Source organism: Schistocerca americana, chromosome 6, assembly GCF_021461395.2.
Source record: "Schistocerca americana isolate TAMUIC-IGC-003095 chromosome 6, iqSchAmer2.1, whole genome shotgun sequence".
NCBI lineage: Eukaryota > Metazoa > Arthropoda > Insecta > Orthoptera > Acrididae > Schistocerca > Schistocerca americana.
Window position 1 is genome coordinate 492,303,145 of NC_060124.1, and position 21,463 is coordinate 492,324,607.

Sequence of the window (21,463 nt, forward strand, 5' to 3'; positions counted from 1 at the left end):
AGGTTAGTTAGGTGTAACTAGTTCTAAGTTCTAGGGGACTAATGACCTGAGAAGATGAGTCCCATAGTGCTCAGAGCCATTTTGAAAATAACGAGTCAGTGCTTCGAAACTAATTATGTAAACGTGTAAAAATTTCATTATTATCAGTGACTGTGACCTGACGACGTTTGTGGTGTTAAATAAACAATTTAAATGAACTGATTGTGTGATTGTGCTGTCGCGCCTGTACGAGTGCGTAGCTCCCAGGTTGTGACGTCAGTAGAGGCTGTATCATATCACAAAGGCCTAGATAAAGCACGTCTCTCACGATTAACCGGAAGGCTAAAACCTGCCACGATGCACACAGGTGCAACCCCGATCCCTGTCTCCATCCTATGGTTGTAAACAACCGGTCGCCTGGTGCTGTGCTCCAGGAGAGAGATAAGAGCGACTGCCAACGGGTCCTGGAGCTCGGAGCTGCCTCCAGCAGCCGACCTCTGGCTTGAATAGCGCCAGGTGGGCTGGACGCAGGTCTGCAAGCCACGGCGGGGCACAATGCACTGTCGCCCCGTCCAGTTTGCATACAATACTGCGGCCGCACAATGCGGATGCGCTCCCTAATAGCATACCAGCCGCCATCGCAAATTTGGCACTCCACTCTCTCCCCCTCCCCTGATTCCAGCTACTACACGTCAGCCTGTTCTCTGCGAGCCGCACAGTTCGCCAATTATATGGTGGGACACAGGTCGCATGCCGAACGTATTTCAGTCCAAGTACGCCCTCCCAGCAAATCACACGATATAGCAAATCGAGCAACTTAGTAAGGGAAGGAGTCATATCTCGTTCCACGCCAGGACCGTAAGCTAGCCTCGAATACACTTAAAAGTACTTTTCGCCTACAGCTTTAATTAAGAGACCAGTTCGAGCTCTGGAGAAATGTAGGAATACGCGAAGCAATACGAACACAGCAGCTTCTCTTAGAAACTTGATTTAAAACTGGCCAGGCGTGAGTTGGGCTCGCGCACTGACGTTTCCGTACATACTTAACTATATATGTAGACACCTCATCCATTGAGGAAATCGAGCATCTCGATAATTTTTGCCTGTAACCGACACTGATACTGAAAAGCTACCGGTTCCACAGTTTCCAAGACTTTCGAGGATATTTTAATTTCAAGTTTGAAGTCTGATAAAACACAAAAGAAACAATTTTTCGTGTGATGTAATTACAAATTAACAATGTTCTGAGTTTTTTCCTTACTTGTACTGTCAAATGTTGTTTCTTGCCAAATTTCATGATTCTGTGTCAACAGGATGTACCCAAGAGGTTTTAATGAGTGAGTTTGTAATTATCAAAAAAGTAACTAAAATTGCAGTATCTTTTGGTTGTACTGACTTAGAAGCTTCCATTTATTAAACCATCATGGGACCACAGAGCTTAGTACGTGACACAAATTTCAAATTAATACAGGGTGGACAGACAGCCAGATAACGAATGACAAAATATTTTTTTCGTATGATATAATCACAAATTCACCATTTTCGGTTTTTTTTTACCATGCTTGTACAGTGAAATCTTGCCTATTGCCAAATTTCACGATTCTTGACCAACGAAAAGTATCCTATAGATTTTGAGAAACGAGTTTGGCGGGTATCAAAATATGTGATATAAATTGCCGTATCTTTTGACTGCATTGACATAGGAGATGAAATTTAAGATACCTCCTATCATCGTAGCAATGTTCTCCGTCGTCACATTGCCACAGATCGCTGCCTATATTGCTTTACAGAGCAAGCCAGCCTCCGTTCTCCACGTTCCGTGACGAGGAGTGGCCGTCCACAACCTCGTCGCCTGCTTGTGGTTTCACCGTAATTCAAACCACGCCCTACCGATGTTCTTGGCAGTAGTGAGCGAACAGCCAACCAGCTTCGTCGGTTCCGAGTCGCTCGTTCCCAGGCACCGGGCCACAACAGTCTGTCAAAGTAGCTTATGTAAGTGGTGTGGTGTCACCGCCAGACACCACACTTGCTACGTGGTAGCCTTTAAATCGGCCGCGGACCGTTACTATACGTCGGACCCGCGTGTCGCCACTATCAGTGATTGCAAACCGAGCGCCGCCACACGGCAGGTCTAGAGAGACTTCCTAGCACTCGCCCCAGTTGTACAACCGACTTTGCTAGCGATGGTTCACTGACAAAATACGCTCTCATTTGCCGAGACGATAGTTAGCATAGCCTTCAGCTACGTCATTTGCTACGACCTAGCAAGGCGCCATTACCAGTTACTATTGATACTGTGAATAATGTACCGTCAAGAGCGACGTTCACCATTAATGGATTAAAGTTAAGTATTCCACCAGATACGTCCGTTTTTTCTAAATTCTAATTTCCTTGTCCTGTTCCAGACCTCACGCCAGCCTGCGTGAGCTAAAACGCGTGCCTTTCGGCCTCCTCTAGTAACACGGTGTTGGCTCTCCTGCCAACCACAACAAGTGGATTTAACCATTCACGAGCCAAATCGTCACTACAGTTATTCTCCATTCGCTCTGCTCCGCTTTTACAGGGTGTTAGAGGTATAAGTGCAGATATTATTTCGGTAAGGTCATCGTTTCTTAACGTTTCATAAGAGCGAGGTCTGCGAATGGAATCTCGCTGCTGCCGTTGTCCTTTTTTCACGTAATTCTAAGGAGAAGACATATGCATGGTACGGGACGGTACTGTATGATGGACCAGAACAGTTTATGAATGTAAACCAAGTTTGCTTTGAAATAGACACACTGAAAAAAACCATGCACATTTAAAAAATTGGCTATCATTCCTAATGTTTCACGCCGCAAAACTAATTATTTTCCATGTTTCTATGGTCAATATTATCCCGATAATAGCAGTGATCCATTGACCATTCGTTATACTTGTTACAAATGTAGATACAATAACATAAATAAAATGATAATAGTGATTTGGCTGAAAGGTCTTGTGTATCCTTTTTTTAATTTTCAATTTTCTTCGCCAATTTCTTTCTCCTCTTTTCAGAATAAACATTACGAAAATAGAATTACGTGGGAGTGAAAACAGAAAAATATCAACGTCGAGATTCGATCCAACGACCTTGCTATTTTGAAATAAAGCGCTTCTTCGTTCGGCTGTGGACTCCAGCCATATACGAGGTGCGACAATAAAGTAATGAGACTGATTTTCTTTGCAAGATGTGGCAATCCTGCAGGCTTGCATAGGCACAGTATCTTTGACCTTCTTCTATAAGCTGCTTCTAGTCCAAGCGGCACATCGATGCAACTTCTCAGTCGTGAGTCGTGCTGTAGTAAGTTGACATGTGTTTGTGTCTCTCGTCACGGAAATGGAACCGCATAATATTGCACAACGGTATGCCATTTCTTTTTGCATTAAATTGGGTGGAAACGCGACCACAACTTACGGTAAGCTTCAGAAGGCTTTTGGAGAGGAGGTTATGTCAAAAGCTCAAGTTTTTCGTTGCCATAAAATGTTTATTGAAAGCAGAACGAAAGTTGAAGTTGAAGACCGCAGTGGACGACCATGCATGCTTGTGTGCTTCTTTGATTCCAAGGGAATTGTTCATAAAGAGTGGGTGTCTACTGGACAAACAGTTAACCAAAATTATCACAAAGAAATTTTAGAAAGACTTCGTGAAAGAGTTCTTCGTGTCCGTGCCAACATTGCTGTAATTGGATTCTGCATCACGATATTGCGCCATCCCATACTGCTCTGTCAGTACAGCAATTTTTAATCTCAAAACAAATTTCGGTATAGCACAGCCGCCTTATTGACAAGATATCGCTCCGTGCGACTTTTTTCTATTCCCAAGAGTCAAAACGGCGGTCAAGTGACACCATTTTCAAACAACACAAGGTGTCCAAAAAGCTGTGACGAAGGTCTTGGAGGATATTACAGAAGATGAGTTCCAGAAATGTTACCATCAATGGCAGAAGCGCTGGAGAAGATGTGCGCAATCAGAAGGGAACTAGCCGGCCGGTGTGGCCGTGCGGTTCTAGGCGCTTCAGTCTGGAACCGCGTGACCGCTACGGTCGCAGGTTCGAATCCTGCCTCGGGCATGGATGTGTGTGATGTGCTTAGTTAGTTAGGTTTAAGTAGCTCTAAGTTCTAGGGGACTGATGACCACAGATGTTAAGTACCATAGTGCTCAGAGCCATTTGAACCAAGCCAGCCAGAAGGGAACTACTTTGAAGGAGACAACACTAAACTTGACTAAAACGGCAAGCAACATTTTTTTCACATCAGTCTCAGTACTTTATTGTCGCACCTCGTAAAATATATAAAGACGCGTAAAATTTTTAAAATTCGATTTTCTCGGAAATGGTTGAGAGTTGCGTCTTCCTGTTTACAATACGCTGGAGTCCTAGTCGTCCACTAAATATCCTGTCAATATGAAACAAATTGGTGAGGGTAGGTTTGTATGGTCCCCCTGTACTCCTTTTAGACCCTGCTGTTACTGCTTCCCTAGCGACTACACGGAACTCTCTATTTCCTTTTATACTGGTGGGTTCGTCTTTGTTGACATCATGAGACTGGGGTGTCCGGATGGTTATGATCAGCTACTGTATACGTCTCCCTATAAGTGACTGGGGGATTCATTTCGGAGATGTGAGCATCCACCACGTCCACTAGCACCGTGTCAGGTAGAACTGTGCGGTGTCTGAACGAGCCTTCGGACCGAGCACAGCTGTAAGACCCTGCAGTTACTCAGCGATCGTCAGCTGTTCGGCAAGTGCCCGCCCGTCACGGCTATAAATACTGCGGGCAGGTTTCTTGCCTGCGGGCGTCAACGTGCCGCGCGCCCAGAAGCTCCTGCCTCCGTTCAATATCACCGTGCACTCATCGCCGTCTTCTCCGGTGTCTGTAAGTCGTTGCCCCTCGTGCGCAGCCGAGGCCGCCAACGTACGTCTGCGCCAAAGTAGTCGGTTCGAATTCCGGTAGTGGCAGATATTTTCATCATCCGTATTTGGCTAACAGAAGGTGGATGGACGGCAGAATAGACTTTTTTGTCGACTGCACAAAACTGGGTGCTTTGCGTACTTTCACTCAATTTTGTCCTATGGCATATCTTCTGTAGAAATGTTTTGTTTGACGTATCGGGTAATAACAGCAGCTGAGTAGTACCAGAGGAGGAGCGGTGGCTTTTCCAAAGTAGCTATGTTTCTCGTAACACACATATGTAAAATAATCTAGGAGCAATTGCTGTGATCATCAGCGTTAAGTGACTTTTGCATGCAGTGTCCCTGGCATATAACTAGGGTCGACGAAACTTGTACCCTGTATACGAAGAACTTAGGTATTGTAAAGAAGGTAAATGAAGGAAGTACGCAATGAGACGAACTGGAATGAGAAGACAATAATTACACTGAAATCACCGCTATTTATGATGGTCCCTTAGACATCACAAAAGGCAGGACATGGTTCATAACAGGGTGTTCGATCACCACGGACAACAATGCATGTTGTCAACGTCCTCCTATGCTGGCCACAAGGTTGACAAGGAGTTTTCTACGGTAGGACTTTCCATTCCTTAACGAGCGCGGTTAACAACTATTGGATGGTCGTTGGTGGATGTGGATTTTGCTGAAATACGTCCCCCCAGCGCACCCCTCAAGTGCCCAGTGGGATTTAATTCGGAAGAGTGGGCAGGCCACCACACAGGCATAACCATTCGCCCTAGCGCACCTCTGTTCTCGGGAGCAGTCTCCAGATGGTGCTCACAAACCAGACCTCTTCCTGCTTCGGCGCCACTTCCTCCAATGTGTCGTATACTTCTGACGTTGTTGTTGAGGTCTTCAGTCCAGAGACTGGTTTGACGCAGCTCTCCATGCTACTCTATCCTCTGCAAGCTTCTTCATCTCCCAGTACCCACTGCAACCTACATCCTTCTGAATCTGCTTCGTGTATTCATCTCTTGGTCTCCCTCTACGATTTTTACCCTCCACGCTACCCTCCAATACTAAATTGGTGATCTCTTGATGCCTTAGAACATGTCCTACCAACCGATCCCTTCTTCTAGTCAAGTTGGGCCCGAAACTCCTCCCCAATTCTATTCAGTACTTCCTCATTAGTTATGTGATATACCCATCTAATGTTCACCATTCTTCTGTGGCACCACATTTCGAAAGCTTCTAGTCTCTTCTTGTCCGAACTATTTATCGTCCACGTTTCACTTCCATACATGGCTACACTCCATACAAATACTTCCAGAAACGACTTCCTGACACTTAAATCTATACTCGATGTTAACAAATTTTTCTTCTTCAGAAACGCTTTCCTTGCCATCGCCAGTCTACATTTTATATCCTCTCTACTTCGACCATCATCAGTTATTTTGTTCCCCAAATAGCAAAACTCCTTTACTGTTTTAAGTGTCTCATTTCATAATCTAATTCTCTCGGCATCACCCGACTTAATTCGACTACATTCCATTATCCTCGTTTTGTTTTTGTTGGTGTTCATCTTATATCCTCCTTTCAAGACACTTTCAATTCCCTTCAACTGCTCTTCCAAATATAGTGTGGAAACCACGATAGCGAGCGCTGGCAACTGCGTACTATACTGCTTGCGGCTCGTTCTTGTGGACAGTAAAATTCTTCCACCGACAGGCACAAAACGCTACGCGCCCCAGTCACACACACAAAGTTGCTGATTAGCAGTTAGACAGTTCAGTTCAGTGGCTGTAGCATGCTCAGTACAGTACTGTGAAGACTGCCTTCTGACCTACCAGCAGCTACTTACAGATAACTAGGGCCAGTATCAGAGAGTCTGCTTAATTACATTCTGTCATAGCGACAATATCATAGACTACACGAGGGGCGTCTGAAAAGTCCGTGCAAATTGCGAGAGATGGCACCACCTGCGCTTATCGAGGTCATGTTTAGTTAGTAGCATCCTTGGGAAGAACGCACACGAAATTTCAGCCATATTGGTCTATTTCTTTGTGTTTGGCATTCGTGTGAATCAAGGAAGTCGAGTGATTGTCAAAAAATGGACGAAGAAGAATTTCGTGTGGTGATTAAACATTACTTTATGAAAGGCAAAACGTATCAGGAGACTAAAGAGAAGCTTGATAAACATTACGGTGACTCTGCACCTTTGATTAGAACAGTTCATAAGTGGTTTCAAAATTGTCGGAGTGGCCATATGAGCACAAGTGATGCTGAACTTTCTGGACGCCCTGTGGAGGTTACGACTCCAGAAATAACTGATAAAATCCATGATATGGTGATGGATGACAGAAGAGTTAAGGTGCGTGAGATTGCTAGTGCTGGGGGCATCTCGAATGAACGGGTACACAATATTTTGCATAAACATTTGGACATGAGAAAGCTATCCGCAAGATGGGTTCCGCGATTGCTCACGCTTGGCCAAAAACGGTATCGTGTGAAGAGTTGTAAGCATGGCTTGCAGCTGTTCAGGAAGAATCCGCAGGACTTCAAGCGTCGTTTCGTGACTGTTGAAGAAACATGGACACATTACTATACTCTTGAGACCAAACAACAATCTAAACAATGGGTTACCATGGGAGAATCTGCACCAAAAAAGGCGAAGACCAGTCCATCGGCCGGAAAGGTTATGGCGACTGTCTTTTTGGATTCGCAAGGGATAATCCTCATCGACTATGTCGAAAAGGGTGAAACTATTACAGGTGCATATTATTCATGGTTATTGGACCGTTTGAAAACCGAGCTGCAAGGAAAACGCCGGCGATTGGACCGCAAAAATGTTCTTTTTCATCATGACAATGCATTAGCACACACCTTAGCAGTTGTGGTCGCAAAATTATTGGAAATAGGATTCCAATTCGTTTCACAACCCCCCCTATTCTCCAGACTTGGCTCCCTCGGACTACTATTTGTTCCACAATTTGAAGAAATGGCTGGCGGGACAAAGATTTTATTCAAACGAGATGGTGATTGCAGCAACTAATAGCTATTTTGCAGACTTGGACAATTGCTACTATACGGAAGGGATCAACAAATCAGAACAGCGTTGGACGCAGTTTATAAGCCTAAAAGGAGACTATGTCGAGAAATAAGAAAGGTTTACCCCTAACACGTAAGTAGTTTTTATTTTTGCACGGACTTTTCAAACGCCCCTCGTATGAATGCGCGGTGTGTGTTCTATCAGACATGTCCGAAAAACAGATACCATGCATTCATACGATCGATTCGCCCCAATAGGCAATGAATCCATAACCTTCAGTACAGATGCACATTTACGTTCGATCTCCAGCGAGAATCTATAATTAGCAAGCATGGAGGATGTGGACGGAGAATGTGGATAGGTGGCGCTAGGTGAGTGTGAGTAGGCCGGGGGTGTACCGACATAGTCCACGCGACTGCCATAAACATTGTGTCCGGGTGGCGCAGTGGTTAACATAACTGCCTAGGTAGCAGGAAAACCCGGGTTCGAGTCTCGATCCAGCGCATATTTTCACTTCTCGCCGCTGATTTCGCATAAAATTCTGATGCAGCTGATATCATTAGTTCCTTCCCTTTCCTTTCTTCCCCCTACACCTTCAATTTACACACGGGGTGTTCAAAAAGTCTCTCCGCAGTGCCGTATGCCGCAGTGAATATACCGAAATGAAACTCAGTGAAATACAAGTTATTAATTTATTGAATATTCATTTAACTTACAAATTTTCACAGAAAAAGTTGAAAGTGTTCCCCCTGTTGTTGAATACACAATTCAATTCGTCTAATCATGTTTCCAAACACAAGCTGTAACTTTTCTTCTGTAAGAGAAGCAGTAAAAGTGGATATTGCAGTTTTCAATTCAGCGACGGATTTTGGACAGTTTTTTATAAACAGTTGCTTGGCTGTGAAATTATGCGATCACCAAAAACGTCAGCAAGCAGTCACACTGAAACGCGAGCTGTATGCGCGGTTGCACCATCTTGTTGAAAATAACCGTTCAGCATTTCACTTAACACAAGTTCTCCTATGAATAGGTGCAGAATATCACTGCAGTATCGTTGCACGCAAACAATCATACGGCACGCGCGGCTAACAATCATACGGCACTGCGGAGAGATTTTTCGAACATCCCGTATCATGGACCGCTAAGAAACAGCGAAGTTATTTACATTTCATTGTATTAGGTTTATGACAAGAGCCACGCATCAAACTGTACCAAAGTTAAGTAGCCTACAGTTTTGTAACATATTTTTAACGTAGGTTATTGGTGATTTGTTATTACATTTCTGTTATAATGCCATCCTATCAAACAAGTGTGCCATCGACCACTATTGCTTGATACTGTCGATGTTTGGGCTAAATTAATAGTAGCATTCAGTTATATTCTCAGTGTCCACAGTCATAACGAGCGCATTGCTACATATTGGTATATTTGACTTTAAAATGATGTGTTTAATGTAGTGGGTTTTTTAATTAAAGTTTAAACACACAGTGACACGTAACATGTGATATCCACAGATAAGAATTGTGAATGTTATGTTTTATTCCATGAACCCGTTTTCGAACCTTTTCAGGTTCATCTTGAGATGGTTTCAGGAAGTTACATCATTATTGCTAGCATAATGTTGGAGGCTGGCTCTATGACAAAAAGATGGAACACACATTAATGTATCGCCATGACTATAGCTTATCTGTCGATATGGATATCAATTTAGTTTTTTACGTACTGCGACAGTATAGGCGACTTTTTACGGTTAGTGTCCATCTGTCTGCCTCCATTTTGATTTCCTGTTGTTATATCACTACACATACTTCCACACAAACTATATTAATTTACACTCTGACAGCGAGACTTTTCCAGCATACAGTATGCGCTTTACAACTGTTGCTTGTAACAAAGATCTTGACAGAAAGATATGGCACAGGCCTACTTTGCACAGAGCTGTAATTTGTTCTTCTTTACATGTATTAAAGTCGATGTAAGTGTAAATATTTTAATCAGACCGGCGATAATATGAGAGCACAAAATAAAATAAATAAATAAATTACTACAAGAACAGACATCAGGTGATCTGATATCTTATTTCTATTTGTATATTACGTATGATACAGGCAGTTTATAGCAATTTTTTTTACCATGGTTGCCATTAACATGAATACCCAGGAATCAATGATACAGAGTTATTGTTGCAGCATCACTACAACTTTTATATAAACAGAATCTACTCTTGCTAATACGCCAGATAATGTTAATATAAGAACAGAAATAAGTCAACAGTTCATCTGAAGATTTGTTAAATTTAATAAAATTAATTTAAATTTAAATATAAAGGTACTAGTCATACAGACAGCTGCATCTCACTGCAGATACAATAACTCTGTATCATTGATTCCTGGGTATTCATGTTAATGCCAATCATGACAAAAAACTGCTATAACTGCCTGTATTACACGTAATATACAAATAGAAATAAGAAAAAAAGTGGTTCAAATGGCTCTGAGCACTATGGGACTTAACTGCTGTGGTCATCAGTCCCCTAGAACTTAGAACTATTTAAACCTAACTAACCTAAGGACATCACACACATCCATGCCCGAGGCAGGATTCGAACCTGCGACCGTAGCGGTCACGCGGTTCCAGGCTGTGGCGCCTAGAACCGCACGGCCACTCCGGCCGGCTAGAAATAAGATACCAGATCACCTGAAGTCTGTTATTGTAGTAATTTATTTATTTATTTATTTTATTTTGTGCTCTCATATTATCGCCGGTCTGATTAATATATTTACCCTTACATCGACTTTAATACATGTAAAGAAGAACAAATTACAGCTGTATGCAAAGTAGGCATATGCCATATCTTTCTGTCAAGATCCTTGTTACAAGCAACAGTTGTAAAGCGCATACTGGATGCTGGAAAAGTCTCGCCGTCAGAGTGTAAATTGATATAGTTTGTGTGGAAGCGTGTTTAGTGATATAACAATTGGACATCAAAATGGAGAGAGACAGATGGACACTAACCCAAAAAAGCCGCCTATACTGACGCAGTAAGTAAAAAACTAAATTTACATCCGTGTCGACAGATAAGCTATAGTCATGGCGATACATTAAAATGTCTTCCATCTTTTTGTCATAGCGCCAGCACCCAGCATTATGCTAGCAATAATGATGTAACTTCCTAAAACCATCTGAAGATGAATCTGAAAACGTTCGAAAACAGGTTCATGGAATAAAACATAATTATTAAAAAAAGTGACTGATGCAGTTTTTACAACTTATTTACATTCAGTATACAGTCACGGTTCTAAAATATCCGTAATGGATAAGCATAATAAGAATTGTGAAATCCACATGGCGTGAATGGTCACAGCTGGTATTCTCAATACGTACTGGGAAGAAACAAAGATAATGCTGTGTAGCGGCAGATATACACAAGGCTTCTCTAGTTTTGACCACGAAATACAGACGATTCACAGCAAATTGAACTGGCAGGGGAACCTGGCTATGGAGACAACCGTATTCATTCGTCTGGTGTAAATCGTCATCGTTCACGGCATATTTTCAGTTTTTAAACATCATTATACGAAGACTGTCCTACGTAATTTTATCACGTAATATTCATACAAAAATATTTCAAAATAAACAGATGTCGCTGAACAGTAGCGAAATTAGTAGAATTTAGTAAGTTCCGTTAACAGTACATGAAATACCCGTCGATAACATATTTTCAGGCTGTTCATTAAAAGAAACTGTTGTATAGGATAACAAAGACCACAGACAAATTAATATTCGTGTCCAATAATGAAAACCACAGGCTCCTCTCAAACTCGGTAGCAGTCAGTAAAAATCCGACATTTCGCTGTTCCGGTTCTGTGGCCGGTCGCAGCGGCAGTACTACAAGAGCAAGTTTTAATCAATCTGCTGCGATGAAAGCCAGAGTAATTACAGCGCCCAAGCAATTAATTAATCGCTGGCACCACATTCAGCGGCCGACCGATTCGTCTAGGAAACACGTGACCAACTTTGCCCATTATTTAGTCCTAGTTCGCCTTTTTTTGCTGGCTGCTCATAATCTACTACGAGCTGCAACCAGAGAGAGAAAGAGAGACAGAGAGAGAGAGGAGAGGGCGGGAGGAGGGGAAGGAGACAGAGATATAAAATGGCGCTAGGGTAACTTTGAACGCCCAGTAATAATTGCGGTACTGAAACAAAATTTATCATTCCGATTGCTGTTAACACAAACTATCCTCGAGTCTATCAAACTATACAGATTCCCACTGTGTACCAACCAAAAGCGCAATTTTTGGAATCTTTTAGCCGACGAGTAATAGTTATTTATTTAAAAACGAATTTTTAATAAACCACGTTTTTAAATAGGGCTAAAAAGGATAAAATAATTCACCCAATACAGATAGTCCTGAAAATTAGTGATTGCAGATTTTCAATAGTTATGAACATATTTTTAAGATTCAAAATGAAAAACGTAGGGTACATGCAACAGATAACAGTAAGGAGGTGAAATGTTTATGCATCATTTAGTAAGTGGAGTAATAGTCAGGAGGTGAACTACTCATGGATCAGTTATGTACTCATGTACCCCACGTTTCTCGTTTTAAATCTAACAAATTTTTCACAGCCAATAAAAATTCACCATCACAAATTTTCAGGGCTATCTTTATGGAGTTAGGACTCCGTATGGCTCTAAAAGAAACTATTTAATAACTTTTTACTCCGATTTAAAAACTTGGTAGATTAAAAAATTATTTTCATTTCAATAACTATTTTCTGCTAATAGTCTTGAGTGTGTGAAATTTTCCACTCGATTTCCAAGACTCTGATGAGATTATAACAGAGACGTGCAGAAAATTTTAGGATTACTTCAGTTATCCTTCGCCTGACCCAAGCAATATATTGCTACCTCTAATATCAAGCGTCTGTGAAGACAAAAATTATAGAGTTTCGAGGCTAACCAGCAGTTGTCTTCCTGGAGAATCACTTGCGACTGCAAAAGGAAAAAGGGCAAATCGCAGTGGTAAACAAAGTACTCTCCATCCGCCACACACCAGACAAGAAAGCGAGTTAACATTGAATTCCCAGCACGTGTGAGCTATGTTTAAAATCTCGAGTCCGTAATTTATCGGGAAGATAGTTCAAAATCAACTGCAATATTGGTACCCAACAGACCTGCAGATAAAGAAGTACTCAAATTAAACTGTGCTAAAAAATTAGATCACCTGAGCTAGGACCGATACCTGCCAAAATTGTCAGATCACCAGTGCACCATTGCGCTGTTGGCTGCGATGGTCACTTAGCTGCCTTAGTTGGATAACTTATTTCTTTATCTTGCGATGTCATTTTCCTTCATGAAACGATCTCGCTACGTTTAGAGGGTATCTTTTTTGTCTAGGCGACGTGGTTCGAGGCGCCATGTCACGGATTGCGCGGCCTCTCCCGCCGGAGGTTCGAGTCCTCCCTCGGGCATGGGTGCGTGTGTTGTCCTTAGCATAAGTTAGTTTAAGTAGTGTGTATGTCTAGGGACCGATGACCTCAGCAGTTTGGTCCCTAAGGAATTCACACACATCTGAACATTTGATTTTGTCAAGGTGAGTGCAACGGATGTATGTGCATCGTAACAAGCACAGAAAAACGTCGGTTAACGGAAATCGCGTCAACCTAAACCCGGGTTATCCGAAACACCTCCGAAAATCACGGAAATAATTCGGGGCAGGAATGTACCGGAGACTGGACTGACGTTAGAGGGGAGAGTTATACGCCTGGTCTTGAGTTGTTTCCCCACCCACCGACTCACAAGTCTAAACAAAGCTGCACTACCAAGAATAGTGCATTCGAGTGCTTGTTTCTTTCACTTGCGTGTGTATTTTTGTTCTATGCTACAAACTTTTACGTACAGTATGCTGTATATAAATGTACTGAAATCCTAAAAATGTAATTTTAACTTTAATAAACAACGTAAGAGTAGCACAGAAGAAGATTTTTTAATTCGTTTGGCCTTTAGAACTTTTGAAAAATATATTCTGTAATAACACTACAGAATACTGTACTACATAATACATGTTTTCGTGGCTAAAACCGCAAAATTGTCATCCCAAACGGCTTTCCCCCTTTAGTTCGGTTAAACGGGGTTTTAATGTATTTCATTTCTATTGTTAGTGCCGGGAGGAGGGGTGTGACAAAAGTCGATGGTCGCAATGGTGGGACACTGGACTCGAAGACTGAAGAGTAGCGGTTCAGATGTGTGTCTGGTTTTCCGTGAATTTTCGTAATTTTCTGAAAGTGGTTGGATGGTTCGACTAAACGGCATGACCGATTTTCTTCCCTGTCATTTGCAAGTCTGAGCTTGTGTTCCGCATGTAAACGACATCGTCCTCGACAGGTCGCTATACACTAATCTTCCTTCCGATGCTGGTAGAAAGTCACCCAGTACATCATTCGACTCTCCCACGTTACCTTGCTTTACCGCACTGCAGATACCTGCATTTTTATGTTGGGATTCCTGTTGCTATGGGTTTATTTATCGATTTTCATTTTTTATCTGTAGTTTACTGTTGCTGTTTGAGTTCATACTCTGTAATTTGGTCGTTTTCAGACAGCGAGTGGAGCTTTGGACGCTAGAAAACGGATTGCCAAGTGGAGAAATCGAAACATTTCTGACATTTCCTTCTGTTTGAGTTCAATAGACGCGTGACCGCATTGGATGCAATCAGAAACATTTGCGCCGTGAATGGAGGTTAATTACACCGGACAGAGCACGGCAAGAAAATGATTTTCTCGTTTTTAGGAGGTTCGTTTCGACATCAGTGACTCTCCACGTTCAGGAAGACCTGCAGGGTGTGATGAAGATCGTTTAAACGCGTTAATCCACAATTATTGACATCAGTGTACTCGAGAAACGGCCAATATGATGAAATGTGATCATTCCAACATCGCGCGAAATTTGCATGCAGTGGGGAAGGTTCAAAAAACGAGTGTATTGGTACCGTATGCTATAGGTCAAAATCACACAAATGAGCAGGTGCTTCTCGCTCGTCATCAGCTGTCTCGTGAGCAACGTCGACCATTCCTATCCTGTATCGTTACTGGTGACACTGTCAACAACTGAGACGTCTTTCAGACACAGTCCTAGAACAACGACCAGAAAGACAGCCTGAAGTGATGTTACAACACGATAGCGTCCGCCCACAAAATGGTTCAAATGGCTCTGAGCACTATGGGACTCAACTGCTGAGGTCATTAGTCCCCTAGAACTTAGAACTAGTTAAACCTAACTAACCTAAGGACATCACAAACATCCATGCCCGAGGCAGGATTCGAACCTGCGACCGTAGCGGTCTTGCGGTTCCAGACTGCAGCGCCTTTAACCGCACGGCCACTTCGGCCGGCCGTCCGCCCACATCCCGTTAGGTTGACAAAAGACAGTATACTGGAGCTGGGTTGAGAAGTCACTCCACACCCACCTTATTACCTTATTCACCAGATTTTCATCTTTTCCGCCCTCTGTCAAAGAACCTTCAAGGAACGTCCTTTCCCGATGGAAATGACCTCCGAACATGACTCGACGAGTTCTTCGCCTCAAAACCACGTGATATCTACAGTCGAGGAATCGCGAAGTTACCCTAGTGTTAGCAGACTGTTATAAATATCGAAGGTGAAAACATTATTGATGGCTAAAACCTATTTTTTTTTGTACACAGTATGGTTTGAGAGTAAATCGGAGAATGACGAAGGTAATGAGAAGTAGTAGAAATGAGAACAGCGAGAAACTTAACATCAGGATTGATGGTCACGAAGTCAATGAAGTTAATGAATTCTGCTACCTAGGCAGTAAAATAACCAATGACGGACGGAGCAAGGAGGACATCAAAAGCAGACTCTCTATGGCAAAAAAGGCATTTCTGGCCTAGAGAAGTCTACTAATATCAAATACCGGCCTTAATTTGAGGAAGAAATTTCTGAGGATGTACGTCTGGAGTACAGCATTGTATGGTAGTGAAACATGGACTGTGGGAAAACCGGAACAGAAGAGAATCGAAGCATTTGAGATGTGGTGCTACAGACGAATGTTGAAAATTAGGTGGACTGATAAGGTAAGGAATGAGGAGGTTCTACGCAGAATCGGAGAGGAAAGGAATATGTGGAAAACACTGATAAGGAGAAGGGACAGGATGATAGGACATCTGCTAAGACATGAGGGAATGACTTCCATGGTATTAGAGGGAGCTGTAGAGGGCAAAAACTGTAGAGGAAGACAGAGATTGGAATACGTCAAGCAAATAATTGAGGACGTAGGTTGCAAGTGCTACTCTGAGATGAAGAGGTTAGCACAGGAAAGGAATTCGTGGCGGGCCGCATCAAACCAGTCAGTAGACTGATGGAAAAAAAAAAAAAAAAAAAAAAAAAAAAAAGAAGAAAGAAACTCTTTGATGTGTATCTCTTTTATTAAACTTACGGAGAAAGCCACGAACTTATTTACTAACCGAATACTTTCGTCTAGGGTGAACTGCGAGTTCCTTCACCAATCGTCAACCCTATTCAGGTCTTACTGCATTTTGCTACAGTGTTCTGGCATCGCAACCTTCCTATGGACAACAGAATCTTCAGCGAATAACCTCACAGGGACTCCAGCATCATGCAGTAGATCATTAATACAAACTGTTCTAGATTACGAGTGACGTTGGGAATGGATTTACAACTGCGTTGTTTTACAGTAAATATCGCCGGAACGACAAGCAAGTCGTCTTGTAGGGCGTTGAACTAGAACATCCCGCAGACGCTAGATGTCAGTTGTGAGCACTGTGTACAGTGAAGGAACAAGCGCTTGTTTGCTGTTAAGTAGAGGAAGCTGTGGACAAGGTGGAAGGCGAGTGTCGTGGATAAGGATGGACCGCACGGTTTTTGTGGAATTAGGGAGTCAAAACAACACATATTCAGAAACGTTTAACTGCGGTGTTTGGGCAAGAAGCTGCACATAAGACTGTTTACAACTGGATCGCTAGGTTCGCTAGTAGAAGGGAATGTGCACGCAAGGACCTGAGCACTGGTCGTCGGCCAACATCGCGCTCTCCGAATAACACTGAGGTTGTATCTCAATTGATTACCGCTGATAGGCGCGTAACCTTCGATGGACTGGAATGGCAGACAAGCCATAGCCGAGCAACCCTGCATTCGTGGGCGATTTGTATATGACAAACGTTCCACAGGATTTGATACATGCTCAGAAGGACAGCAGAGTTGAAGTCTGTCGTCGACAGTTGAAAATCAAGAATGAACACTCAATCCATGACATAAAGATTGCAGCACTGCACTGATACCAATGGTCATCTCTTCGAACACCTTCTGTAAATGGACGTACATGACACTTTTTTGACCTTCATTGACCTTACTCTTACACATCACTAGATTCGTCTCCATAGCCGCTATCAGAAAATAAGTACCAAACTATAGCATCCCAATTAAAAAAAAAAAAGTTGACCTTCAGATCTCTGAAACGACCCCACCTAGCAACAAAAAACCAAAGTCACATCATGACCCCCGTTGTCCCATGCAACGTTTGTCCCACAAACTTTTCTGGAATCCGGTAAAACATCAGATCTCCAACATCGCTGCAGCCGGAGACAGAGCCTACAAGAACGGGACCAACGACGACTGATGAGAAACGTTCAGCGTGACAGAAGCGCAACCCTTCCGCAAACTGCTGCAGATTTCAATGCTGGGCCACCAAAAAGTGTCAGCCTGCGAACCATTCAAGGGAACATATTCGATATGGGCTTTCAGAGTCGAAGGCCCACTCATGTACCCTTGATGACTGCACGACACAAAGCTTTACGCCTCGTCTGGGCCCGTCAACACCGACATTGGGCGGTTGATGACTGAAAACATATTGCCTGGTCGGACAAGTCTCGTTTCAAACTGTATCGAGCGGATGAAGATAACCTCATGATTCGATGGACCCTGCATGTCAGCAAGGGACTGTTCAAGCTGGTGGAGACTTGTGTTATCGGACGCTGACACGTCTAGATACGACTCTGACAGGTGACACGTACCTAAGAACCCTGTCTGATCACCTGCATCCATTCATGCCCACTGTGTATACCGCCGGAACTGGGAAATTTCAGCAGAACAGCGACACACCGCACACGTCCAGAATTGCTACAGAGTGGCACCAGGACCACTTTTCTGATTTTAAACACTTCCGCTGGCCACCAAACTTCCCAGACATGAACATTATTGAGCATGTCTTGCAACGTGTTGTTCAGAACAGGTCTCCACCTCCTCGTACTGTTACGGATTTATGGACAGCCCTGCAGGAGTCATGGTGTCAATTCCCTCCAGCACTACGGCACTATTTCAGACATTAATGGAGTATACCTTACTTTCTGAGTATGCCTCGTAGACTGAGAGATTTGACTGGAAAAAAGCGCAGGTGACGTCTGTATATAAGAAGGGTAGAAGGACGGATCCTCAAAATTACAGACCAATATCCTTAACATCGGTTTGTTGCTGGATTCTCGAACATATTCTCAGTTTGAATATAATAAATTTCCTTGAGACAGAGAAGTTGCTGTCCATGCATCAGCACGGCTTTAGAAAGCATCGCTCCTGCGAAACGCAACTCGCACTTTTTCCACATGATATCTTGCGAACCATGGATGAAGGGTATCAGACGGATGCCATATTCCTTGACTTCCAGAAAGCGTTTGACTCGGTGCCCCACTGCAGACTCCTAACTAAGGTACGAGCATACGGGATTGGTTCCCAAGTATGTGAGTGGCTCGAAGACTTCTTAAGTAATAGAACCCAGAACGTTGTCCTCGATGGTGAGTGTTCATCGGAGGCGAGGGTATCACCTAGAGTGCCCCAGGGAAGTGTGGTAGGTCCGCTGTTGTTTTCTATCTACATAAATGATCTTTTGGATAAGGTGGATAGCAATGTGCGGCTGTTTGCTGATGGTGCTGTGGTGTACGGGAAGGTGTCGTCGTTGAGTGACTGTAGGAGGATACAAGATGACTTGGACAGGATTTGTGATTGGTGTAAAGAATGGCAGCTAACTCTAAATATAGAAAAAATGTAAATTAATGCAGATGAATAGAAAAAAGAATCCCGTAATGATTGAATTCTCCGTCAGTGGTGTAGCGCTTGATACTGTCACGTCGATTAAATATTCGGGTGTAACATTACAGAGCGATATGAGGTGGAACAAGCATGTAATGGCAGTTGTGGGGAAGGGGGATAGTCGTCTTCGGTTCATTGGTAGAATTTTGGGAAGATGGTGGTTCATCTGTAAAGGAGACCGCTTATAAAACACTAATACGACCGATTCTTGAGTACTGCTCGAGCGTTTGGGATCCCTATCAGGTCGTATTGAGGGAGAACATAGAAGCAATTCAGAAGCGGGCTGCTAGATTTGTTACTGGTAGGTTCGATCATCACGCGAGTGTTACGGAAATGCTTCAGGAACTGGGGTGGGAGTCTCTAGGGGAAAGGAGGCGTTCTTTTCGTGAATCGCTACTGAGGAAATTTAGAGAACCAGCATTTGAGGGTGACTGCAGTACAATTTTACTGCCGCCAACATAACATTTCGCGGAAAGACGTCAAAGATAAGATAAGAGGGATTAGGGCTCGTACAGAGGCATATAGGCAGTCATTTTTCCCTCGTTCTGTTTGGAAGTGGAACAGGGAGAGAAGATGCTAGATGTGGTACGAGGTACCCTCCGCCACGCACCGTATGGTGGATTGCGGAGTATGTATGTAGATGTAGATGTATTGCCTCGTGTTCAGTCATAAATAATGTACAAAAAACTAGTACTGTAAATCAGTTCCGAACACTTCTCGTAAATCGATGTAACATTTGTGATGAAGTAAGTTAGTCGAGGTGGGCCTCACTCTCGGCCACCAAGGTTTAAAGCTTTTTCTGAGCTACATTAGGTTCATTCCGCCGAACTTCCCTTTCAGGAGACGGTCAAAAAGTAAGTGAGACGATTATATTTTAACTAAAGTTCAGTCTTGATCCCAACACTTTTGTCTCAATAACATAGGTGACCGGTTTCGGTTATATTTATATAACCATCTTCAGACCCATGGCTTCCTTGGAGGATGGAAGGTGGAGCTCTCCTCAGCTGCTACGAAGTCAACTTCCTCCAAGGAAGCCACGGGTCTGAAGATGGTTAAATAAATATAACCGAAACCGGTCACCTATGTTATTGAGACATAAGTGTCGTGATCAAGACTGAACTTCAGTTAAAATATAATCATCTATTGATAACTGTATTCCAAAAAGTTTACCAAAATTGTAAAAGTGAGACGAGTATGCGGAGTACAGTGGTTACCTGCTGCATCTTCTCGAAGTCGAGGCAGGGCCGCTGGATGTGCGAGGCGCGCGGCGTGTGGCGGTGCCTCTTGCGCGGCGAGGCGTCCGCGGCGGCTGCGGCGGCGGAGGCGGAGGAGGCGGAGGCGGCGGGGGCGAGGCCGCAGGCGGGCGCGGGGGCGGCGTCGGCGGAGGCCGCGTAGTGGAACAGCTTGGGCGGCGGCGACAGCGAGCGGCCCGGCTTGTGCGCGTCCAGCGGGGGCCACGTGCGGAAGCGCACCGGCGTCGACATGGCCGCCAGCAGGCCCTGCACCTCGTCGTCCGACGACGAGCTGGACCCGCCGCCGCCGGCCGACGAGCACTCCGTCGCCAGCAGCACGTGCGGCGCCGCCTGGTGCGTCACCTGCAACAGCCGTGTCGTCACGCGCTGTCCTGCAGAACTGCCGAGGAAGGTGGGCCACACCTGCATCGAGTCTGCTCCCCAAGCTGACGACGAGTGGGGTCCGCATCGCCAGCCAGTACGGCTGTCAACTCGGTTCAATGGTTCAGTGGTTTAACTGCCAAACAGCATATCCAAAAGTGTGGGGTTCGATCCATCATGTGTTAAGATATTTGTCATCAGATGTTTCACCGCTGCCTAAGCCGACCGGGGTGGCCGAGCGGTTCTAGGCGCTACAGTCTCGAACCGCGCGACCGCTACGGTTGCAGGTTCGAATCCTGCCTCGGGCATGGATGCGTGTGACGTCCTTAGATTAGTTAGGTTTAAGTAGTTCTAAGCTCTAGGGGACTGATGACCTCAGATGTTAAGTCCCATAGTGCTCAGAACCATTTGAAACACTGCCTAGGTTTCTTAATGTGAAAAACGCCGAGTTATACTGTGTTTCCAAAACTGTACGACACGGTAAGTCAGTCCGAAGGTAAGAGGAAGCCTAGGCCCTGAGGCTTTACCAGTGCTGCCTCAAATGGTGCGGGCACCGCTGAGCGGTCCGTCAACTCGCTCACAAGCATGCGTACCTACAAGGGGCAGTCAAATGAAAACCCACCACCCGCCACAACGCGGCCATGGATTGGTTTCATTGAAAAGTAATCACTAAAGACATTTATCCCGCTAGGAGACGAGACCATGAAATCCTGTTTTAGAGCACTGCCTGCCGCTGTCGCATCCAAAATCGCACCAAATTTTGCATTTCCTCGTGTGACTGAAACTGC

General features: G+C 44.0%; 1 protein-coding gene across 1 annotated transcript in view; it reads right to left on the reverse strand.

Moving 5' to 3' along the window:
- LOC124619490 overlaps positions 1-21,463 on the reverse strand; it is an 880,976-nt gene that overhangs the window by 493,906 nt on the left and 365,607 nt on the right. Inside the window, exon 6 of the mRNA XM_047145903.1 lies at positions 20,277-20,657. Coding sequence (XP_047001859.1) covers positions 20,277-20,657 — 381 coding nt within the window. The remainder of the gene's footprint in view (positions 1-20,276; positions 20,658-21,463) is intronic.